We start from the raw sequence: 24,300 nt of genomic DNA, 5'->3' as shown, positions 1-24,300 counted from the left end.
CCACAAGTCTGAACGCCCCCATTTACCAACCTCATCCACCCACTCAGCTAGCCAGGTTTTACAGGCTCTGTTGGGCCCTGTTGATTAACATGGCATGTAGAAGCAAGTTCGTGGCCACAGAAAGCTTTTCGGAGGTAATGGTTAAGAAAAGCTATGGTAATAGAGCCAGGAACCTGGTAGCTTTCTAAAGCTTGCAAATACCAAGTCCTATGTGTGGGATCAAACCAAAACCAGGCTTAAAAAAGCTTTAGTTTCCCAGTTAATTTGTTTTTGGTCCCTAAAAGCTTTCATAAGTAAAAATGCAATATGTTTAAAATCAAACAATCATAACTCAGATATTTTAAGCAATTCCACCCATACATTAAAGACACACTGCATTAAGTTTTAATTAATTTTTATTTGATTTTTAATAATAAATATATGTATCTGTTATACGTTTTGTTTTTTCGTATTGCTTTTTCTCTCTCTACACTTCTTCGCATGGGTTTCTCACTGTAGTACTTTGTATATTTCGTTACCTTTATTTATTTCATTGTTCATATATATATATATTTACATATATATAAGTTCTCGTATGTTTGCATGTGTGTGTATTAATATGAAAACTAGTATGCGAATGCAGCTCACACACACACACACACACACACACACATATGTATACCTCACACACACGAAACTGATGCTGATAATTGGGAATTGTGATTGCTAATAATCGGGAATAACAACAAATAGTTAGTGTTAAAACAACAGCTCAAAGCTAAAATGCTAGATCTCTCCACAGTTTTAGTTTTTCTCACATTTTCAATCATTTCTATATCGGTTTACTCGTAATGCAATTAATTGACTTGTTTGCCGCCAGCATTCTTTTTCGATGCGTATTGATTTAAAACCACAACGTACTCTTGACGAAACAATAAGAAATCACTTTATTTGAGTACGGGGAACATCAACAAATGATATCCCTATCATTTTAAAGCTTCTAATTTCGTTTAAGTATGGAAAGTGTTTTGCCAGTTAGCTCAAATCAATTGAAACCTACTACAAACTATGCTTACATTTGTCGGAGGAATAACAATTTTTAAATGAATTTAGATTCTCTCTAAAATGAAGTGGGATTAATTATAATACTCTATTAGATCAGTTGTGGTTTCTTTAATTGTTACAAAATAAACGCAGTACTCTTTACTCCATAATTAGCATTCGTTAGCTGTATATGTATATGTGTAAATGATCTGTATATATAAACCATTTGTTAGTTTACATGCTCGTTATCGTTTGTGAATTTTCATTTGGGGAGGCAAAAAAGGCACTATAATCTAATAAGTTACGACGATTAAAAAATTAGTTTTTCTTTCGTTCCTTCTGTATATACTTATATATTTTCATATATATTCTCATTCACTTGTTCGCCGATTCTATCGATTCCTAACGAATTCCGTTTCTTATTTATAAACTAAATATGCACAAAAATTGGTGTTTCAAGAACTCGAAGTAATGCTTTCAAAATTCGTTAATTTTATACTCTTTTATTTATTTATCATTTTCATTTTTGTGTGTGAGGCAAATTAAGTTAGGTTGGAGTTTTTCTAGTTAAAGTTTAGGCAATGAAAAACAAGCCCCAATCGTTAAATGCCCATTAACACGTTAACAGTATTTTGACACTTAAACCGAGTATAATGACAAAAAATAGTTGTTAGGGATTAATTGTTTTGCGTTTTATAAATACAATGTAAGCAATAAATTAATTAAACAATGACAAAAAGAACATATATTTATATTTATAGATACATAATAAATAAAATACACACACAGAGTTGAACTGTTTTAAGCTTACAATATAGGTTTTCGTTACATTTCGTTTGCGTTCATTATTATAATTATTATAATTTTCTTTCTTATTTTTTGATTTTTCTTAATATTTTGTTAGACAAATTTGTAATGCGCACTTAGTCGATAGGAAGAGAACCAAAAATCGAACAATTTGCAGCGAATTTTGTAAGCTCGGCGCACGGCCAAAAGGAAAAGTAAAGTGATAGCTAGTCCATGTGGTTTGCTCCACTGTGCGAGCCCCAAAGGAGTCGCACAATGGCCAGATACTTTGCTTCCCTTTTTTTTTTTTTTTTTTTTTTTTGTTTAGGTTTGTTTTCGTTTCTCTTTTGTAGTTATGAATATATAAGTATATAGTATATAGTTTACATTAATAAGCCTATATATAAATTCATTGCTTAACATCGCTGTACTTTTAATGTATTTATTTATCTGCATGTTTCGGGAGTTTTGGATCTGGGAGCTGCTGTTACGGGGACGTTGTCACAATTTCCATTCAACAGATAATCATCAAATGCAGGAATCGACTTAACTATGGGCCTCTGAGTGTTTCACTGATGTTTCTGCTGCTGCTGCTGCTGGTGTTGTTGCTCCTGATGTTGCTGCTGCAACTAGCAGGTACACGGATAAGGTAATCAAGTTGGATACAGATGACACATCAGATAACAGATAATGACGGATTCACATAGATGTTGATATTCATGCACTTCGATTTTGCTTGCTTTAATAGCTCACACATTTAATTTATCATTTGCCCTTTCTCTACTATCGCCTAACGCTCTCCTTTTCTATCGTTTCGTTATATTTATATGTATATATGTGTGTATCTATGTAAAAGTTTATTTCTGTTGTTTGTTGAACCTTTAAGGAAATGGAAGCGGATGGATATATTATTTCTTCTTGTTGGTCGCAAGCATTGGGGCGCTGCGCTGCGGTGTTGTGGGTCGCGACGAGTTCATTCCGCTGTACAGATACTTGGCCTTCTTCTCGGATGGTTTCAGGATCTGCAAATCGAATTAGATATCAAGCTGTAGTAAAAATCGTAGCCAGCATGCATTTGACATCTCACCTGGAATGAGCACATCAGCGTGTCGTCCACGGTCATCATTCCGCCGGCATTGTCGAACTCTCCACAGTAATTGGGCGCCGAGAACAACGTGACCAGTTGCCGACGCGCAAAGAACTCATAGCCATCCTCCACAACCTAATAAGCCAACATATCGTTAGAATTATCCAGTCAAATTACTAAATTTTGTTCACCCACCTGATGTGCACGGCAGATCAAGTCCAGCTCGTGGCGGTTCAAAAACTTGGAGACCACATCCACACCGAAGGTGAAGCTCACACCGCGATCATTCTCGCCCCAACCCTGAACATCCTTGTCGGGATCACTCCACAGAAGATCGCACAGTAACCCGGTATCCGGCACATCTGTGGGTCGCATTAGGCGACGGATCTGCTCCATGCCCTGAAGATCGGGACTGAGGCCGCCGTGGCAGCAGAAGATCTTTTCGTCAATAATGGCGGCTACCGGCAGACAGTTGAAGCAATCTGTGAAAGTCTTCCACAGTTTGACATTGTATCGGCGCTTGCACTCATCGTAGAAGCCTGCAGAAAAGGGATGATGATTAAAGGTATATTCGAACAACAAATGTGGATTCGGAATTACCGTAAATCCTATTAATACTGGCGCACTCGTGGTTGCCGCGCAACAAGAAGAAGTTCTCCGGATATTTGATCTTGTAGGCCAGCAGCAGACAGATGGTCTCCAGGGACTGCTTGCCCCGATCGACGTAGTCGCCGAGGAACAAGTAGTTGGCAGCCGGAGGGAATCCGCCGTACTCGAACAGGCGCAACAGGTCTGTGTACTGGCCGTGGATGTCGCCGCAGATGATCAGCGGTGCCTCCAGTTCCAGCAGGATGGGCTGTTGCAAGAAGATCTCGCGCGACTTGAGACAGAGGCCACGCACCTCCGCCTCCGTCATCTGGACCTGTTTGCCCGTTCGGCAGCTGCGCACTGCAAGTAAACCGGTTGTTAGTGGACTTCACTTACAGATGGATTCATGAATAGATATATATGGCAAATACACATAGTCAACTAGAGCTTAGCCAACGTTTGACGCTTTAGCAACGGACCGAACGACAGACGAGCACAGTAACTATCGACGCAGACACGAGGAGACGAATCCATAGTTGGGTTAGGATTTTTAGGATTTTGGCGGGAAAACAATGCCACAAGAAATGATTGCATACTTTGTGGCGCTAGCGAAACTGCGTGCAGGCTATAGTGAGGGTACAGTTGAGCTGAAAACATCGGTACAGGTGTATTGTTCTTGACAATATGTATGAAATACATATGACTAAGTGGTATTTCCATAGTTCAAAAGCATAATAGCACATACAAAATACCAATTAAATACTGGAATAAATTGTTGGACTAGCTTTCTAGTTTACATAATCAAACTCCGATTTAGGCTTAAACACTATAGCAAAACGTCCATTCTACTCTTGAATTACTAGTGTTGCGACCACAACTGCAAGTTGTTTTTAACGTGGGCGTCATACAATGGCGCAAGGCACATGTGTGTGTGGTTGGACTTCCTGGTCTTGGGGATAATTGCAGGTTGTCGCTGTTCAGAGACCATATCTCGAAACCTTGGCCAACAAGTGGGCGTGTACACATAGCCCCACCAGTTCAAGCCACACCACAACGCCATACCACCTTCCTGCAATTAATTTTGTGCAAAAAACGCTCCACAGCCGGGAAAAACGATGATAGTGCTATCCTTTATCCTGGGAATACAAGTAGGTCGTCCTCTGTCAGTGTCAGTGTGTGTGCGCGTGCACAAAAAATTTAATTAAATTTGGATAGACCAAAATGCTGGCCCAGCGCTTGGCTCCAAAAAGCAGACAAGCCCCATCCATTCGTCCTTGCTCCGGAAGTTGTGAGCCAATTCTGGATTTTGGGTCGAGAGCCAGTACTCTTGGCTTCCAAAAATCGGGGTAGATCAAGGTGGGAGTGTGGGTGCCGGCTCTGATGGCCAACTGGGTTGCGGTGCGAATGGACGAGCTGGCTAACACAAAGTCAATTCCCGGAACGTCAGCACTGCACTTTGGCCCAGCTGTGATTTCAGTAATGGTTAATTAAAGTTATCGCACATCGATGTGGAGGAACCCCAAAAGGGAATTTAATTTAGTGCGCATTTCGATTTGACAGCACTTGGCAAAAAATTGCCACTATATTTAGGTTTTTAAACCCACTTAATTTGTTCATTTATTATGAATTCCTATAGCTTTTGTTGGACGTAGGAGTTATTTAATAACTGGTTGCAAATTAAAACTTGTAACTGCATTCGCAGAATAAAACATAATAATGAAATCAACAATACCATGCAGTGCTTTATGCAAATTACACGGCTTCCGAGAAAATGAAGTGCATTTTTTTCCACCTTTTGTTAGGAATTTCCATTACCAGAGGGAAAAATCAAAGTTAAACGATTTTCCACCGAAAACAGTAAGTTAATCAAATGAAAACCGGGCAAAAGTTCTTTGGCGAACTTTCCGTCCTCTCTCTCATTCACCAGAATGTGTTTAGCATCGGGATTGCATTAGCATATATATATATATGCCATATACAATGTACAGCTGGCGGATGTGGGATGTGGACCTGACCTGAAGGCGGTAAAGATAAATACACTGAATTATGCAAGCCATGGGTTCATGCACTCGGAGAAGTGGAATCCGTTTAACTTATGCAAAGGGTTCCTGGCTCCTCTGTGAAGCTGTTGCATAATTCCTGGACTCGTATTATGTAATGGGTCTACCTACCGTCTGCGGTTTCAAACTTATCAAAGAATTACTTCCGCCCGTGCATAAATTTGCTGCAAACATCTGCTCGACTTTTAACAGAGATTATTAAGTTTGATGGGGAAAATATGACGTTTATCGGAAAGATTTCAGGGAAAGAGATTTCATTTAAGTTTAATAGTTTAATAGTTTAATAGAGGAAAATACTTTCAATATTTCTTCTCTCGCATTTAAAATGGTGTGTGTGCCACAGAGTTTCTACCCTTTTAAAATATTTCATGTGCAGAAATCAAAAAATATCTACACTTGCTGCACTTCGGCATTAATCAAAGTTTTCTGCAACATTTTCTAGCCACATGGGATTCGGTGACCCAGCAAATGATCATCACAGCTGTCATTTGCTTCATAACATATCTGCACGACTTTAAGCTCAAAACTTTGACACACATGTGGCACAAAGCCGCTGGGAGATGGTTCAGATATATATTGTAGATATATAGATGGATGGTTGGATGGTCGGATGGATGGATGCGGACCGCGGAGTGATAGGGAAGCTCTTTATTTTTCATTTTTATGCAAATTTGCGCAATGTTCCACTCCACAGACAACTGCTACCCATCTCCTCGCATTCTGTCAGGCATTTGTCAGCATAAAGAAGACATCACCCAAAGGGAGGGGGTGGGGGTGGTCGTGAGGCGTAGTGGCGTAGTGGGTGGCTTTTTTTTTGGGGGCGGTGGGTGGTTCTGTTTTCGTTCGATGCGGGGGCGATGTAACATTATGCGTAAGCAAAAAAGACGCGCATGTTTGTTTATCATGCATTTTACATGAGGACGCAGAGCCATCATCATACAACGCAGACATCTGGGCATGCTACGTGCCGAATCCACTCCGCATGGGAACTTCCTGTCTGTCTGCCGTCACATCTAACTGGTTCATCATGATTAACAAGTCTTAGCCGCTTCCTCATACCCCGGAGTCAACAGCCAGTTGGATAAGCAACCCTTACATCCTTTCATTATCGCCCACATCTCCACATCCACATCGTCATCCTTCTGCTGCTCCTCCATCGCGGACAAATTAAAAATGCAAGAAAACATATGGGTTGGTATGGGATGGGGTTTGGGTCGGTATGTGATGATGGTACTGTTGATGACTTACTTGGGCGCAACTCATCATCATTCAGATAGGATGTGCGTTTCCAACTAAGAATGCACCCGTTCATATAAATGCTATTTAATCAAATATTCCACCGAAACCATTAACAAAATTATCCCTCTTTTGGGCAGTATTAAATATATGGTTATTTCCGTTATTAATAAATCATTTTTTGCTAAGACCTTTGATGCCAGCTCAGCTGCCTTAAATTTCCTGTTGTATACTTCTCATCATAATCACCAATACAATTTCCCTGCCTTTCAAACAATTTACGATATTGCGAGTGCCTGTGTGTAATTCACTCATATCCAAAGGGCATTCCCATCAGATGCGAGGAAGATGCGACATGGCAAAACGGAATCCATCACGAGATTCACCATTTTCCGCTACGTGGCATGGCTCGGGAGACAGTTGATGGAGTCAAAGGAGCGTCTGCGTCAGACGTTTTATGACCCGATTAACTCCCAGGAGGATGAGCTGGTTGATAGCCGGATGGCTTTGGCCAAAGTGGAGCAGCAGCTGCCAGAAGTTAAACTTTCAAAGAAAGGAAGCTGACGAGCAGGAAGGGCTGAATGAAAATGTTTAGCCATTTAGATAGCAAAAACTACCGAGTGCCGAGATGAAAGTTTGTGGACATAGCAGGCGAATAAACACGACCGACGAGAGCAAAAAGGGCATGGCGAAAAGATAAGGCGCTCGGAAAAGTTGAGTAAAATCAAATTAAGTGCAGCGAATTATTTTTTATTCTCTGCCCAAAATAATAGCAAAGCTGTGAGCCAAAGTTCCAAAGTTTAAAAGAAGGACTTTCGGTGACAAGTTGCTCAGTTTATCCCACAAAACTTTGCCGAAACCAAAGTTCTCATTAAATATGGTAAATTTTTTGAAACGGACTTAAAGCTGTTATAAACCGGTTATAAGTTTGACCTTTAACATTAGTCGTTTTGCAGCAAAAAAATTGAATTTCCATCATGCTCGAATGGGTGCAACGCCGCAAAATTGAACAGCAATCAAATCCCATCACCTCCCGTTTTCATCTCAACCTGTCAGATTGCAACCGCAAACGAATCCTTTCCCCAAACTGCGCATATATCTTATATATCTGACTGCATCGGATATTTGCAGAGGTGGTAAGCTGTCAATTTAATTAACTGTGTGGTCGATCTTCCTCTCTATACATAAGTCCATGCGGATTAAGGGTATAAGTTGCGGGCAAATAGCATAAAATACTCATTATCAAATGAAGTAAAGAAAATAACGTATAAATTTGATTAGTGATTTAGTTGGAGGTAAAAGTTTGATTATAAAAGAAGTCTTTATATGAATGAGAGTTACCCGAATTGTTTGCGAAATGTATCAGAGACTTAATTGATATCTTAATTTAATACTATTTTTCCGCAGTGTAATCTACCCATGTGGTTGGGCGAGGTTCAATGTCGAAATCTCGTTCTTTTGACGCTCTCTACTTCGTAATTGGACCGCCCAACGACCTTTGGCTTTAATGCCTGGCAAGCAGAATATTTCCATGCCCAAATGATTGTTGCCCATTAGGGTTGCCACGCCCAAGCGCACGCCCATCCGTACACCCAGCACAACCAGCACAACTAGCACACCCAGCACACCCAATACACCATGGCCTAGGTCGTCCTGCGTCCTTTGCGTGCTCAAGTTGAAATCCGAGCAAATGAAGCAAAGATAACAACGCCGACACAACCGCAACAAAACATCGAATAATGAACGCCTTTGGCCGCAAGTTGATTAAGGACGAGTGCAGGAAAATTTCGTTTGAAATTTTTGAGCCACCAAAAGAAGGAAAAAAAAAAACAAAAAACAATTCACTTGCAAATCGGTAATTGTTTCCGTTTTGCATTGACCCATTTTGTTGGTCAGCAAATCGCTTGGAAATGGAAATGTTAAGTAAACGAAATTTACTTACTTCCATTTAAGTGAGTGAGTGGATTTATCCAAATCGGAAGGAACAAAGCTGATAATAATCTTTATTTAAACGGGAGAAACAATTTCATATCAAGTACCATCGCCAAAACGGAAATCTCCTTCGTGGTTTCAAGTGATTAAAAAAAAAATAATAGAGAAAACCCCAAATTGGTGCAATAAAAATTCGTAAATACTTCCGTTTAACATTGACCCACTTGATGTGCAGGATTTGTAGATAGGGTTGAATGCCAGGGGGAAGTAGTTAGTGTTAGGCCCAAACTAATTGGTATATATATACAAATATTCCTCAAAAACTGCACAAAGGTGATCCACGGCAGCGCAGTCATTGGGTAACCACCTGACCCCCAGTTTAAACCACCAGCCCCCTTACCATGCCCTCAACACTCGAACCGACTAAACCCTACCCCAAGTCCCCATTTAAGCACATTAGCGATGATTATAACGGCGTTTACATCACACAGCAGCAACATTTTTGAGGGTTGCTGACGACAAATGGTGCAAAGTTTAGTTGGGGCGCACATGGCGTATGCGTAATCCGTTTGGATAAATATTCAGCGACCAACGAACCGAACAAGGCAATCTCTGAAAATATTTAAATCACGCAAAAATCCTGGAAATTGTTAAACGAAATTGAGCAGAAAACTTCTTGAATCGAAATCCAAACAAAGCGAAAATTGTGGTCGAAAAGATGTTAGCGAAATTAAAGCAAACACACAAAATCGTTTTATTTGTGCAGCACAAATTAGTTTAAGCGCACGAAAAAGCAACAAAATGCTGAAATATTCAGTTCGTTTCGAATAACGAATACACTTGTATAGAAAAGTCGCCGAATGTTTACAAATCCTAAAGAAAATCGACTTTAAAGCGATTTCCAAATGCTATGATTAATAAAAATTCATTGAGTATAAAAAACTTACGAGTAAATACGAAGTATTTAGGTGGATTACAAAATGCAAATCGAGATGGAAACAATGGCACTTTGTTTCACCAACAATTTTTATTTTTTTTATTTTTAAATTCAAGCTAAACGAAATCATCATGCTAGAAACTGATTTACAAAATGTATTGAAATCACGCACAACCCTTTAATCGATTACAATTTCATTCCGCCTATTAATAGATCAACTCGCACTAGGAATTTTCATTCGCCAGCCAACGCAATAATAATCATAAATTGTTAACCGAAATCCATTTCCTGGAAATCGCTCGCATATTTCGTAATTGTTGGCAATCTGGTGGAAACTCTTCAATCGAAAAAGAAAAGCAAAGTAAGCAGCGAACGAGATGCTGTTTCTCTGCTGCTTGAGCTCTGCCCTTTGACCCCGGAACCCTGTGTTTCTGCTGCGTTTTTTCCTGCTTTTCGCTTTCCAACTCATTTCGTAGAACAAATCGAATCAAATCAAATTTGTGCAGCTTTTGCTATGCTATTCACTGTGGCCATTGGAGCGATCTATTGTAGATGTTTGTGCGTTGCCTTGGCGAATCCGAAATCCGAAATGCACATGGAAAATGAAAAATGTACAGTAGTACAGTCGCGTGTGCTTTCTACTTCAGTGCGTACCACGTTGCGTATGCGCGCTATTTATAAAAATCAATTTCTGTGCCTTGGCAGCCAAACCAAACCAAACCAAAGAACCAGAGAGCGAAAAAAAAAAAATGAAGCAAAGAAGCGCCCAAGAAACGACCCGAATGGCAAACAAACAGAAAGCAAACAACGTTGCAAAACAAATAAATAAATAAATAAATAAATAACATTGTTTAAAGCACTGTCTAGCATTAAGAACGCCAATAGAAATCAGAAGGGGTAAAGGCCGAATCATATAGGAAGTTGACTTGGCTAACTTTTCTTCGTTCGTCTTGTTTGGATTCACTCTTAATTTTTCACATACAACATCTTCTGTCATCGCATTTTGGCCATGTGCAGAGCCATTTGCTGGCAAAAGGCTAATTTCAACATATTTTCAATAATATGTATAGTTGTATAGGAATTTGAATTTTCATGACCATTTTTAACAAGATTAAAGCGATAATGTTGTCATTGTATATTTTAGATATTTTATGGGGTAAATAAATAAAATACCTTAAATTATTTAAATTCCCACACAGCGATTTCGAATGATTACCTTAAACACACAACACTTCAGCAACCACCCCCCCCCCCCCCCCCCCGTGGAAGCATCAGTTTCCCTCCATTTTCATTCTTATCGGGCTCGTTTTCCCTTTTTGCCTGCCCTCGAGTTTCCCACACCCCCTCCCCGCACTTGTACCTCCCTTAAGAAACAAACAATGACAATGTGAAAAAGCAAAGAAAAAAGGAAAAGTTTCCAACGCGTGCAACAATACCACCGATGAGCAGGGGCAAGGCAGAAAGAATCTTATAAAATAAACATTTATTTTTAGCATATTGCTGCTTCTGCTTCAGCCTGTGCTGCCGTTGCTTTAGTTTAATTTTTTCGACTGGCTGGCCTGCTCTCCGCTCTGGCCTGCCAAATTGGAAAATGGAAAATGGAAAATGGAAAACTCAAAAAACGCAAAAGGCAGGGCGGCAACTTGAAGGGGACTGGCGGGAAAATGTGGTGGGAGGGGGGATAGCATGGCGCTCGGCCAGCCACTGCAAATGCCATATACACACTGGCAGGCACACAGAAGGCACTCCTCTGCCTCTTTCGCATGTTAGTTGTGTGTGGGGGGCCACCCTTTCTCCTCGGTGGCATCGATTTTGTAAGAAGCTCCCTCGAATATATACGAATAACTAATTAACCAGCCCACCAGCCCACCAGCCCACCGAAGTTCCAACAACTGCACTCATTTGGCTTGGCTTTGACTGGTCGTCGTCGTCATCGCCTTTGGCTATTTATCGAGCGACATAAATGCAAAACCAAGCAAGCTCAGGGATGCCAACGAAAACGAGAGCAACACTTTCACTGATCGACGACAGGAATTACCTCGAAAATCAAGGATTATAATAAGATAACAGAAAACGTAACAAATCTAATATATTTAAAAAGAAATTAGTTTATGCCGCTTTTAAGCACCTGATAATAATGTTTGCTTCTACAAATCTCTTTTATGTTTCTATAAAGCAAACAGAATAATTCTTGGTATTTTGCAGAATTTTAACCAATATTTTCCAATGAAGATCACTTTCTAAACGAACGCATTTGATGCAGTAAACAGTGTGTATAAATAGCCCAACATTTTTAAACGGAAATAGCTTCGAATATCAAACAGTTTAACAACGATATAAATTACTTTTCATGCATACGAATATAATATAGAAAACTAACGACTCAATGGATTCGATATGCGGATGAAAGGGGGTTCTCAGAAGCATTTACGTCGACGTATTGTTTTCAATATCTGCGAGTGCAAATTCCATTTTATTTACTTGAAGCTTTTGCTTAATTAGCGCCTCGTTATGATTGTGTCGTAAGGCGGAAGCTTTTCCCCAGTTGTTGCCACCCACAAAGCCGCAAACCCCCAACAACCACCCACTGAAAATACACCCAGAACACCCCTCACTCAGCGGCTGAATCATTTGTCTTATGGCTTGGCATTTGTCCACCGTGTTGTTTATATGCCCTTGCAGACGGCATTCTATATTTCTGGTAAGATATACACTATCTAAACATATAAAATATACGAGTATATACCCCAGAGCGTTGATCAGCTTTAAATCAATTACATTCAATCTTTTAACAGTACAATATTAAATATTTGTATATAATACAGGTAAAAATTTAATTATGACCAGGGTGTTCATAATTCGTTGCTTTGAACACACCTATCTTTCTTGTTTTCCTTTACGCGCTGTAAGCGTTTTTCCAACTTATCTTATCGCCAATAATTGGAAGAAACACATGCGTATATATCTCGGGCGACCTTAAAAATAGCCATTCCATTTTGACAACACCAGCAACAGCAATAATAAGAACAATACGAGAACAACAACAGCGACAACGAGTCAACGAGAAAGAACAAAGACAGCGAAGAGCATACATGGCGTATGAGTAATGAGCGTTTTCTACATATTTGCCGGCCGTGGTTGAAGTTTTCTTGGTTTGTACATTTCGGTTCCCTTGATTCAATTCGATTCGATTCGATTCCATTACATTCCGCCTCCGAGGGTCGTCGATTAACCCAATTTAAGGTGTTTTTTTTATTTCTTTTTTTTTTGTATGTGCCACACTTCCGCGAAGATCTTTTTCAATGTTTTCATTTATGGAATATGAAGTGAATATTGTGGATTATGTTCCATTACCCAGCTTCAGTTAATCTTCAATTTCTATGTCTTTCATATAAACACGTTTGTTATGTAGCAGCAGTTGTGTTTATACAATTGAACTGCCTATGATCCCTTTGGGCCCCTTATTGTTGCCCCACTATTGTTTAAACATTCGCAAATGTCTATTTGCCAATTAACAATCATAGGAAAACATTGAAAATAACAAGATCGGCCCTAAAAACACCGCAAGAAAACCATATTATTTATTTTCATTTAATTTGCATTCTACCTTGAAAGTTGTTTTGGTGTCAAGTTGTTTTCCATTTGTTTGTAGTTTATATTTTCTGGTTTACTGGGCTAAAATGGCGTATAACAGCAGAATGACTGCTTTGCGCAGTTTATAAACAGAATTATCTATCCCTGTCACTTTCCTGCTGATTTTTTCAAATTTCTTTCTTTTCAAAATTTGGAAAAAATGGCCAACAATAAAAGGTTTGAATACTGTTGTATAGGAAATTTTGTTACAAATTCAACAAGGTATGACATTCCATTTTTGGACAATTATTTTTATTGTATTTTTGTATTGTATTAAGTATACCTAACCATCCCTATCACTATTTTTATGATTCCCAAAAAAAAAAATTTTTACAATTTTCGCATTTTTGATAAGGGGTACCATCATCTAAATTTGCGAAAAATGGCAAAAAATTAGAATTTCCAACTTTGAATACAGGTCGATAGGGAATTTCATTACGAATTCAACGAGGTATGACATTCCACATTTGGACAATTACTTTTATTGCTATTGAGAAAATACTGATTATTTTTTACCAAAAAATAAAACTTTCCAAAAAACGGTTATTTTCATGCGGGGCTTTCTCCATAACTTGGTCAAAAAATATATCAGCGCTAAAATGAAGACTGTTTTGTACTGCCATTAAGTATACCTAACCATCCCTATCACTATTTTTATGATTCCCAAAAAAAAAAAATTTTTTAATTTTCGCATTTTTGATAAGGGGTACCATCATCTAAATTTGCGAAAAATGGCAAAAAATTAGAATTTCCAACTTTGAATACAGGTCGATAGGGAATTTTATTACGAATTCAACGAGGTATGACATTCCACATTTGGACAATTACTTTTATTGCTATTGAGAAAATACTGATTATTTTTTACCAAAAAATAAAACTTTCCAAAAAACGGTTATTTTCATGCGGGGCTTTCTCCATAACTTGGTCAAAAAATATATCAGCGCTAAAATGAAGACTGTTTTGTACTGCCATTAAGTATACCTAACCATCCCTATCACTATTTTTATGATTCCCAAAAAAAAAAAATTTTTTAATTTTCGCATTTTTGATAAGGGGTACCATCATCTAAATTTGCGAAAAATGGCAAAAAATTAGAATTTCCAACTTTGAATACAGGTCGATAGGGAATTTTATTACGAATTCAACGAGGTATGACATTCCACATTTGGACAATTACTTTTATTGCTATTGAGAAAATACTGATTATTTTTTACCAAAAAATAAAACTTTCCAAAAAACGGTTATTTTCATGCGGGGCTTTCTCCATAACTTGGTCAAAAAATATATCAGCGCTAAAATGAAGACTGTTTTGTACTGCCATTAAGTATACCTAACCATCCCTATCACTATTTTTATGATTCCCAAAAAAAAAAAATTTTTTAATTTTCGCATTTTTGATAAGGGGTACCATCATCTAAATTTGCGAAAAATGGCAAAAAATTAGAATTTCCAACTTTGAATACAGGTCGATAGGGAATTTCATTACGAATTCAACGAGGTATGGCATTTCAGTTTTGGACAATTATTTTTATTGCTATTGAGAAAATACTGATTATTTTTTACCAAAAAATAAAACTTTCCAAAAAACGGTTATTTTCATGCGGGGTTTTCTCCATAACTTGGTCAAAAAATATATCACAGCTAAAATAAAGACTGTTTTGAACTGCCATTAAGTATACCTAACCATCCCTATCACTATTTTTATGATTCCCAAAAAAAAAATTTTTTACAATTTTCGCATTTTTGATAAGGGGTACCATCATCTAAATTTGCGAAAAATGGCAAAAAATTAGAATTTCCAACTTTGAATACTGGTCGATAGGGAATTTTATTACGAATTCAACGAGCTATGGCATTTCACTTTTGGACCAGTATTTCAAATGCTATAAATAAAATACTAATTATTTGTTAATAAAAAATCGTGAAAAGAAACCTTTTGAAAATAAGTTATTTTCGAACCTGTTTTTTTTCATAACTTGACTTAAAATGATATAATATAGCTTATAGATTGCCAGTGCAAACCCTCTCTTGACATTTTTGCGTTTTTCTATGTGCCATTACAACTTTACATTATGTGTTATTTAATAATTTCGTCAGCCATATAATTTGTATTACTTATTTATACTTTGTTTGGGGATATACTTTAGCTCGTGACATGGCCTTGCTCCTTTTTTCATTAAATTCGGTTTTGTGGGTATTAATTTTTCAACATCAAGCGAAAAAGTTGAGGTAGTTGTTGGTGGCATTGAGAAGCTGTCCATCGAGGGGTTTTGACCTTTTTCGCAAATTAATTGAATTTGTATGAGTAATATGCGCATAGCTGATGCGTTAAATGTTGCAATTGAGGACATTTGGAATGGCATCAAAAGGGAATACTTTTAATTCGGTTTTGATTAAGCTGTATGCTTGAATGGATTTATAAAATGAGATTTATTGAATGTGATTTCAATTTATTTAAGTCCGTCCGTTGACCACACTTGCCAACCATGAGTATTATGGCCGGAAAGTAACCCGAGTAATCTGTTTTTAGGCCATCATTTGCTTGCCATTTGTCCATTCAACTTCACCTCCTTTCTTCGGAATTAGGGTGTGTTTGTCCAAAGGTCAAGGCAAATTTATTTCACCCAAAAAAAAAAAAGAGTAAAGCTGCAAAGTACCTTAAATTCTTCGCGCACACAAGTAGTTCGAGTAGAAGGTGAATCTGGATGATGGGCTGGCAATAAGTCGAATGGCCAAAAAGTTGAGCAATTCGGGTAAACTAGTGCAAGGATAGCTGACAGGCGGCAAATGAAACGTTGATTGAAACCGAAATTGGGTAACTGAAACTTGATGAACTACTTGAAAAACAATAAACACTCGAAGAAAAGTGAAGCTTGATAACGTGATAAGTGACAAGAAGGATATTAAGTAATGTTTCCCAGAAGTGATTTATGCAGGACACCAATATTGCAAGTAAAAAGTTGTTCGTTCGAAATTGATTTCGTTTTCTGGTAAAATAAGTACTTTTTCTATGTATTTTAAATGTATTATTTAAACTGGTGTTTTTCATTCCAACCAGCCATTAGTAACAAATTGCTTTCTACTCGAAATTTTCCTTTGAGGTATTCCTTTAAGTAAAAAGGCTTAAAGCGAATTTCCCTCCGGTTTTTCCCATGGGGTCAAAAAGTCATGTTTTGTGCAGCGCCAGCAGATTGCGACATTTTGGCCACTGCTACACCACTGACCCCTTAACTTTCACCCTTGGCCACTGTTCCTTTGGAGCAAACTTTGTTGATTTATACTTTCATAGCTCTCCGGCTCATGAAAATTGCAGAAGGAGCACGGTGCCGTCGTGTAATGCCAATAGGCATTAAAATTGCATGCAATGGACATTGCGCCAAGGAGCGTTGCAAGGATTGCCAAGAGTTTCTAGAAATGTGTCAGCAATTATGGCAACTGCGTCAGCAATTCGAAGCTAATCCATTAGTCAAAAGCTGTAAAAGCCCCCCCCAAAAATAGTTACAACTTTAAAGAATTGCATGTAATTAAAGTTCTAAGAGCTTCGTTTATACCATTAAATATTTATGCTCCGAATTCGTAATCACTATGGGAATCTAAAGGACGTAACTATAACATTCCGTTACAATCTTAAACCACATTTTTACCAAACCCCTCGAGAAATTTGGTACCACAATAAAATGTAAGTATATTCCCGCCATGAAATGCCGTGCGATAAATTCCAAATTGTCGCATTCTGAATATATCTGTCCATTCACAATCCGTGGGCCGAAATTATGCCATTGTCCGCCTATTCCAAGCTCAAGGATCTTGTGCGCCCCATTCAACCCCTTGAAGTATGCAACAACCATTTACAACTCCGCACAGCCAAGATGAGCGAACTATAAAAAACAACTTACAATGCTAAACAACAGAAGAATGGCCCGCAAAAATGGAAGGCAAAAAATTAAGTAAGCAAAAAAAAAAATAACTAAGCCAAAAGGTCAAATGTATTATTAAGTTGGTTCTCTGTGTGTGTGTGAGTGTGTGTTTCTGGGGTGTGTTCCTCTGAAAGTAAACGAGAAATTGAATTTTCCCCACATTTTTTTTTTTTTTTTTTGGGTCAAATGGTCAGGTTGTTCTGGCAGCCAAACCCCTTCATGCCACCTGCTTTCTGCGGTGGTAACCTTCAAAATTTTGGCCGAGTATCATGTTAAGCCCTCAAGTATCCTTTGGCCAGGACCCACACACACACACACACACACACACACAGTGCCACACATACATATGTATGTACGTGTCATTAGATACAAACATTTTATTCTTTTTCTTCTTGGTATTTTGCGCCACTGGCAATTCGTTCTCCCTTTTTTTGCACCCCCTTCAACCATTTCGAGCATTTTTTGCTCTTTGCCGCTCGTTTTTATTTGCCAAGTGCACGCAATGTGACAAAACGTGGGCGGTGGGCAGACTTTCAGGTGGGTGGGTGGCTTTGTGCGCTGGTGAGAATTATAGTGTCATATTATATAACGTGCTATGTGCACGTGTGCACCTACGGCAAAATAAAAATAGAACCGCATGTAAAAGGAAGGAAGGAGAGAAAGCGCAGCAAAACCATAATTAAAACACTTGCAGTTGTAGTATTAACTGCAGCCAGTAGCTAACTTGCCGCTTGCCGCTCACACTGCGAGAATAAAGGGCAAGGTTAGTTTAAACATTTTATGCCCATATTATATTCCACTTCGGATCTCATTATTTCAGTGCAAATACTTTCTTTTACTTTCGCATAAATCATACTTTGTAGACAGAATTCATAGATTATTAGCTAGTTACCCATTAAAATTCATTATTCAGAGAGAAGCGAGTATTTTGGCTTTGGTTTAACTGCGCTTAAGCATGCATGAAGCACTGGTTCTGTTGTCGTTTTTTTTTTCTCCGTTTTTATTTTAATTAATGAACTAACTTTTGATGTCCCACCCCCCTGACACCCTCGCACCCTGGCACCAACATTTTCCGCATCTATCTCGCTGCGCTCTCTAGTTTATACGCGATTATGGATGCAGGCCAACTTTTGGTTTTTGCTCTTTTTTTTTGTTGGCTTGTTGGCTTGTGAATTTCTGTTTCGTTGGTTTTGCCCCCCACGGTATTTATGACACTCGACTGGACGTGCGGTTAACATAATTAAACAAGTAGCAACGTCTGGCATTCATCAAGAAATGAAATTACCAACTTATTGCTCCATTCTATTGATTCAGCTCATTCTTTGTGTTTGCGTCAAAGCAAAAATGCTTTTGCTACACTGCACTACTGTTGGTATCCATTCCCCTAAATCAGAGTGCTCCTCCCACATTGCAATGCCTCCACAGATGTGCCAAAAGCCGATGGCGAAAGCTAATCAAAAACCACTTAAATGGAAACGGAGGCATTAGCGAAACCTCCCCACCGATCGACCAAGAAACAAAAAGAAAAGAAAAACACTAACGGCCCTTTGCTAACAGAACCACCAGACACGCAATGTCAGTTTTCCATTGTTATTTGCTTTTTGGGCCACTATTGCCAGCTCTTCTTCTCTTTTCAACTGGCGAATTTGAATTCCCTTTGCCATTATTATCATTATATTTCCACGCTGATTGACTCACGTTATGACATTCAAATTAGATTTTCAATAGCCGCGACGTCGTAATTCAAACAAACTTGAAGAGATCTCGATCGCTTTTCTAAAACAAAAGATGTAAGACCAAATCGACCAATCAGATACCCATTAAGAATAATAGCAGTTAAGCTGTGCACAGTAGTGAGATTTTTTTCAACGCAGCACTTAAAAACAGGCTACTTATAAAATGAAAATCACATTTTAGTGCTACTTTTGAGCTCTTTTTTGGCTATTGCGGAAACTACAATGATATTCCACTGGTATACAAACTAAATATACCACAGTTTTATGGGCAATTACAGGGCATGTAATCGCACAACGTCAAGAGCGATGACAACCCTGGCTGGCATGCGAGAACGACTTTTGGCGACATCGACGACACACGGGAAAGCCATTGGACGGTATTTGTATACATACAAACATATATATATATATATATATATATATATGTATATAAGAGAGACGGGCGTAGTGGTATCTACAAACTACAATCAATTATACAAATATTATACAAACATTAGAAATGCATCAAAATAACGAAGGATATTTGTCAAGGCACGGAACGGAACCCTTGGAGGGGCCAACATACGACAACGGTGTCTGTCAGTGGGACAAGGATGACACTCGGCACTGACTTTTCCGTTCCGTTGGAAAAGCGGCGAAAACCCCAAGCCTTGGCACACTCTACCATGGCAGCAGCACGTGCGAAAAGTGGGGAAAATATGGGACAACAGGCCAATCAATAAAACCGAACACCGAACAGCATGTAACTAGAATGGAGGCTTGCAATCATTTACTGGGGTTAAGGTTCCACCATTTTGTTGGCCAGGGGTTAAGGCTTCTGGCAGGATAATTGCGAAATTTTTGAAGGTCACTTGTTGCTCTTAGTTTCTCGGGCATTTGACTCAAACTTTTGCAAACTTAATGTCATTTAGCCAATAAAAAAATCTGCGCTCAAGTTTATAATACATTATTTTCTAATCTTATAGATACATATGTGTTTCGTGTGATTTTCGACTATCTAAATGCGACGATTTGTGGCGGTTACTATAGGTTGTGATAGTTTAGATAACCCGAGAACTCACAAGAATTTGTTGACAATCGAAACCAGAAATACTTATATAAACCCCCTACATATAACGAAATCCCCGATTTGTTATATAGAGTAACTATCTGCACACTCAACGCCAATCAATTTTGATATAGTTTATGATTATTGTTTAACACCCAGAAGTGCTGCAGTTGTTTGCCATGTCGCATGTCACATTCAACGAGATTCTTTTTTGGACAACAATTGCCATTGCCCACCCTTTCCGACGTCATCATCGTCCCCCCATCCGAATCCCAATCCCAATCCCAGTGCATAGAAATGGCAACCCCTTGCTGCCGCATTCTTCTCGGATTTTTATACATTTAATTTGTTTCGCATTACATTTGACGATAGTGGATTTTGCGCTGTGTGAAAACAATTAGATGAAGGCGATGCGATGCGGGTTGTGGCTTTTACGGGGTGGGGGGGATTGGCCGGAGTGATTGCATAACACACGGACACATACATAGATATAGAGATACACATCTGTAAAGTACCATATATTTATATGTACCTAATCGGGGCAGGCGTTGGTCAAGCGTTGGCACTGACATCGCGATTGCAGTTCCGGAAAAGTAAACGGTAGCCCCACACCAAATCATAAATATTATGAAACTCTTCTGTCCCAAAACAGATGTAATTGTTTCTACTTATAGCTATTCTAGTGAAGTGCAGATGGGATTCCAGTTAATATTGTTTGAGCTATCGATTGCAAACCCCAATCAAACATATTGCAATTACATTGGCAAATAAACAAAATTAGTTGGGTAAGTTATACCGCCACATAAAAACCGGATTACTTGATTAAAAATAGTTTAAACTTTCGCAGAATGAGTTAAAGATTCATTCGAACTGTCTGAGAATGAGCTTATCAATGTCTTATCAATAGCGTTCATACATTCGTGAATGCCTAGTTATGGAGGCAGTGGCAGTGGCAGTTTATATTGTTTTGCTGAGTGTACCCAGGGATATACATAGTGCTGATTGAGTGGAGATATGTATTAGTTCGGTATTGCAATCCCTTTGTGCTTCCCAAGCTTTTAGCCGTGTGACAAGCGAGTGAGCTGGCCCTAAAGTGATAAGTGTGGGTTGCATTTGATTGGAACAGAGCTGAATGGGATTGGATTGCTTTCGGATTGGATTGGCTTGGCTGTACGGAGGAGAACAAGCGCCAGGGGTCTGGTGACGTGGGTGGGTGGGGGGTTATAGAGGACAGCACGCTACTTAGAGTATGAAGTCTCATGGTCATGGTGACCACTGCAGTATGGCTTTTACTTTTGCACTGGACTTATGGATGATCATCAAACATCGACAAAGTGATCAATAGGGGAGGTTGTTCTTAGATTGAAAGTGGTAATACCAAACTCGGCGACGAAAAAATCGCGCAGTTTCAATCTGGATTTCTTGGGCTCCTCGCGCGGATGATGGACGGTGATCTGGTCGCCATCGGCCGATATCATCGTCTCGCTGGGCGGCGATATCGAGTATTGCTGGAGCAGACGGCGCTGCTGTTCGGTGAGATCGTCGAGCGGATCATGGCTGGATCCTGGGCCAGCGCCGGCACCAGGAGCACCAGCACCAGATCCCGATCCGTATCCGGATCCAAAGGAGGCCACCGCCGCCATCGACGAGTAATTGCTGCTGGATGTGGGCGATGTGGCAGATGCGCCGGATGCTCCGCCGGCGGCGGCCAATTGTTGAGCGATTAGCAGCTTCTGGGCGTGCTCTTCGGCCTCTTTTTGTTTTTTAAAGTCTTTCGAATGGATGCACATATACATATATATTCATATATACGTACACATATATATATATATATAGAGAGAGAGATCTATTAAAACTAAGGGGTGTGGGATAGGTGGAGTGGGCTTGCGGGAAAAAAGCATAAAAGAACACAAAAGGAGGGCGAAATTTCCATATTTCTCGGAAAAGCGAGAGCCAGAAAACACGACAGCCCGGCTAAGTGCCCTAAAAATTCAATTTCAATTTGCAATTTGACAAATGAAATTTATCTGCCGCCGCCGCTGCTTTTGCCATTTTATTTTCTTTTTTTTTTTTTGCTGCCGGTGACAGAGGCTGACGACGCTTCATAGATCAAAATTAATGGCATTTTTCGGGGGATGGGGTGGTGGGCGTAGTGCCATGACCTAGCCCACTCGATGACCTTGACAAATGGTTGTGGCCTACCTCGACCATCTCGCTCAATCTGCCCCTTTTGCCCATCGCCCATCTGCTTTGGCAGCTGAGAGTGGTTTACAGTGATCACTCGGTAGCTAACACGGTAAGTAAGGAAATATACTTTCTATGATATATTTACATACTTCATAACGTAGAAACATAACCGATATCTGAAAAGATTCTTCTCCGTTTTCCTTTTCCGCTGTGTTCTTCCGTCGAATGACCACTGTAGTTGGGTCGTGTCATATCAGCGCAAGAAATAAGTGAAACCGAAAGACAGAATCGGAGGAAGAAAAGCGAAACTCATTGCGGAAATGGACAAAAACCGAAAATCGCAATGTTCAAATGCAATTTCCCCGTGGCGTCGGTCAGAGCTAAAGCCAAATGGTGGCGGCGGCCCGCCCCCCGGAAAAGCGGAAAAGCCCATCCCGTCCCATGCCGTATCTTCGACATTGGCTGACACTTGCAAAACGAGACAAGCACTAAGCGGCTTAAGCAACCCTCGCAGATGTTGGGTTTTCACCAGGGCAAAGGCATATCGCATTCGAAACCTAGAAGAGGTTGCAAAAATGTAAACTATTTAGCGCTTTTACGCTTTGCAGGAAGGTTGCATGATGACGACGATGACACAGCCCCCACCACCCATTCTAAGCCACATACAGTGGATATCGGCTATAGCGGTCGATACCCAGTAAAAATTATATTGATATTGATCGCTGGATAAAAATATCTTCTTGGGGGCTAGGAAATATAGGATATATCGGTCGTAGATTTCTCAACCGTCTTTAGCGATAGTTGCGTGACACGAACAGCGATCCCACTCCAACGGGCAGTGGGGTTACTTGCGACAAAGCTCCTTATCGAGTAACTCATGTGATTCCGTTCCATTCCTTCGTCGGCGATTTCATAGCTACACATTCTGTTTGAATCACGCCCGTGTTTATCAGCTCGATGACGTCATTGCCAATATAGGCGAAACAAGAAAAAACACAGCTAATAAACCAAAAATCATTTGGGAGACATTAGCGCAGGACAGAGATGGCGTGCTTAACAGCGCGATCACTGTTAGTATTATGTAAACGCTAATGAGCGTAGCGTAGATGCTGTCGCTGTTGTTGTTGTTGTTTTTATGGTTTTTGCTGTTTTTCAAGAGGAGCAATGAAAATCAATTAAAACTAATTGATTCAAGAGTCAAATTCAAACGGTTGCAGCGGCAGCAGCGGTGGCGGCGGCGGCGGTAGAGAGAGGGGCTGTCGCAACAACAAAAAGAAAACCTACTACCATTTAAGCGAACAATGTGCAATAATTAGAAAATGCAATCGCACACACACACACACGCAGATAAACTGTGTAATAAATTAAAATGGGGACAGTGGCGTGGGAGGGGCGTAGAGGGTTTGGGGGGGAGGTTTTGGGAAAGTAGGATTGAAAGAGGGGGAAATTTCGCATCTACTTACTCTCCAGCAGCCGCTGTATCAAGCTGTCCACATTCAGATCGAAGTCGCCCATTTTTCAGCAGCTAAATTGTTCTTCTATTGGCCGCGTTTTGTTGTTGTGGCCAGCTGTTCCAGAATTCCGATTGGAATTTTTGGCGCAACAACTACACGCACGCACACACAAGCACACACACACGCACAGCGACGCCCGTTAGCTTATAAACTTGTATTGTATGCTATTGTAAACAATAAACTTTGTTTAATTCAAATAGTCGTTATATTCTTTTCTCTTTTTTGGTCGTTTTCTTACTTGCCGCAAAAGGCAATTTCACTTTATGCTCTCTTTTTTTCTTATTGAGATTTTGTACGGTGGGCCGCTGATGTTCACTGATGTTGCACGAGGGGCAAGAACAGAAAAAAAAATATATAGACGCACGGCTGATCGACTTTCGGGATCGCAAATCGATCAAGGAATATATAAAATATATATATCTATATAGATGTGTTAGATCTCTGCAGGGGGAGAGGAGCTGAGAAATCGGCTTAACTGAGAATTTATAAACCAGCGTAATCTTTTCTCCGCCAATAACAAAACTCGTCGGACAGCTAGCTGAGTATGACCGTTTGCCGGAAGGCTGAAAAAGTTTTTGGTGGCGGCGGCTTTACAGTTCGACTTTATCGATAGTCC

At 39.6% G+C, this 24,300-nt stretch overlaps 1 protein-coding gene across 4 annotated transcripts; it reads right to left on the bottom strand.

Annotated features, from left to right (window-relative positions):
- Positions 1 to 379: 379 nt before the first annotated feature.
- flw (flapwing) lies at positions 380 to 24,237 on the bottom strand. Of its 4 annotated transcripts, NM_167229.2 has the most exons (6): positions 23,634 to 24,237; positions 21,362 to 21,754; positions 3,497 to 3,844; positions 3,092 to 3,435; positions 2,897 to 3,031; positions 2,132 to 2,831 (listed from the first exon to the last, which is right to left on the bottom strand). In NM_167229.2, exons 1-6 carry the CDS (start codon positions 23,683 to 23,685, stop codon positions 2,718 to 2,720), a joined length of 1,386 nt encoding a protein of 461 aa, NP_727418.1. In that variant the 5' UTR covers positions 23,686 to 24,237; the 3' UTR covers positions 2,132 to 2,717. The 4 variants fall into 3 exon arrangements, with proteins under 4 accessions (NP_001259407.1, NP_727418.1, NP_001356939.1 ...); NM_001369992.1 differs by lacking the exon at positions 21,362 to 21,754; NM_001272478.1 differs by lacking the exon at positions 21,362 to 21,754 and having other exon boundaries at positions 380 to 2,831.
- Positions 24,238 to 24,300: the final 63 nt, after the last annotated feature.

Source organism: Drosophila melanogaster, chromosome X (assembly GCF_000001215.4).
Source record: "Drosophila melanogaster chromosome X".
NCBI lineage: Eukaryota > Metazoa > Arthropoda > Insecta > Diptera > Drosophilidae > Drosophila > Drosophila melanogaster.
Note: the sequence above shows the minus strand (reverse complement) of the source record. Positions and strands in the feature narration are given on the sequence as shown.

Excerpts from the sequence above, each read along its gene's own strand:
- flw (NM_167229.2), bottom strand. The coding sequence starts at position 23,685 with ATGGGCGACTTCGATCTGAATGTGGACAGCTTGATACAGCGGCTGCTG. Across the intron at positions 3,436-3,496 it reads CAGTATTAATAGGATTTACG|GCTTCTACGATGAGTGCAAG; the intron begins GTAATTCCGAAT and ends CCTTTTCTGCAG. Across the intron at positions 2,832-2,896 it reads CGCTGATGTGCTCATTCCAG|ATCCTGAAACCATCCGAGAA; the intron begins GTGAGATGTCAA and ends TTCGATTTGCAG.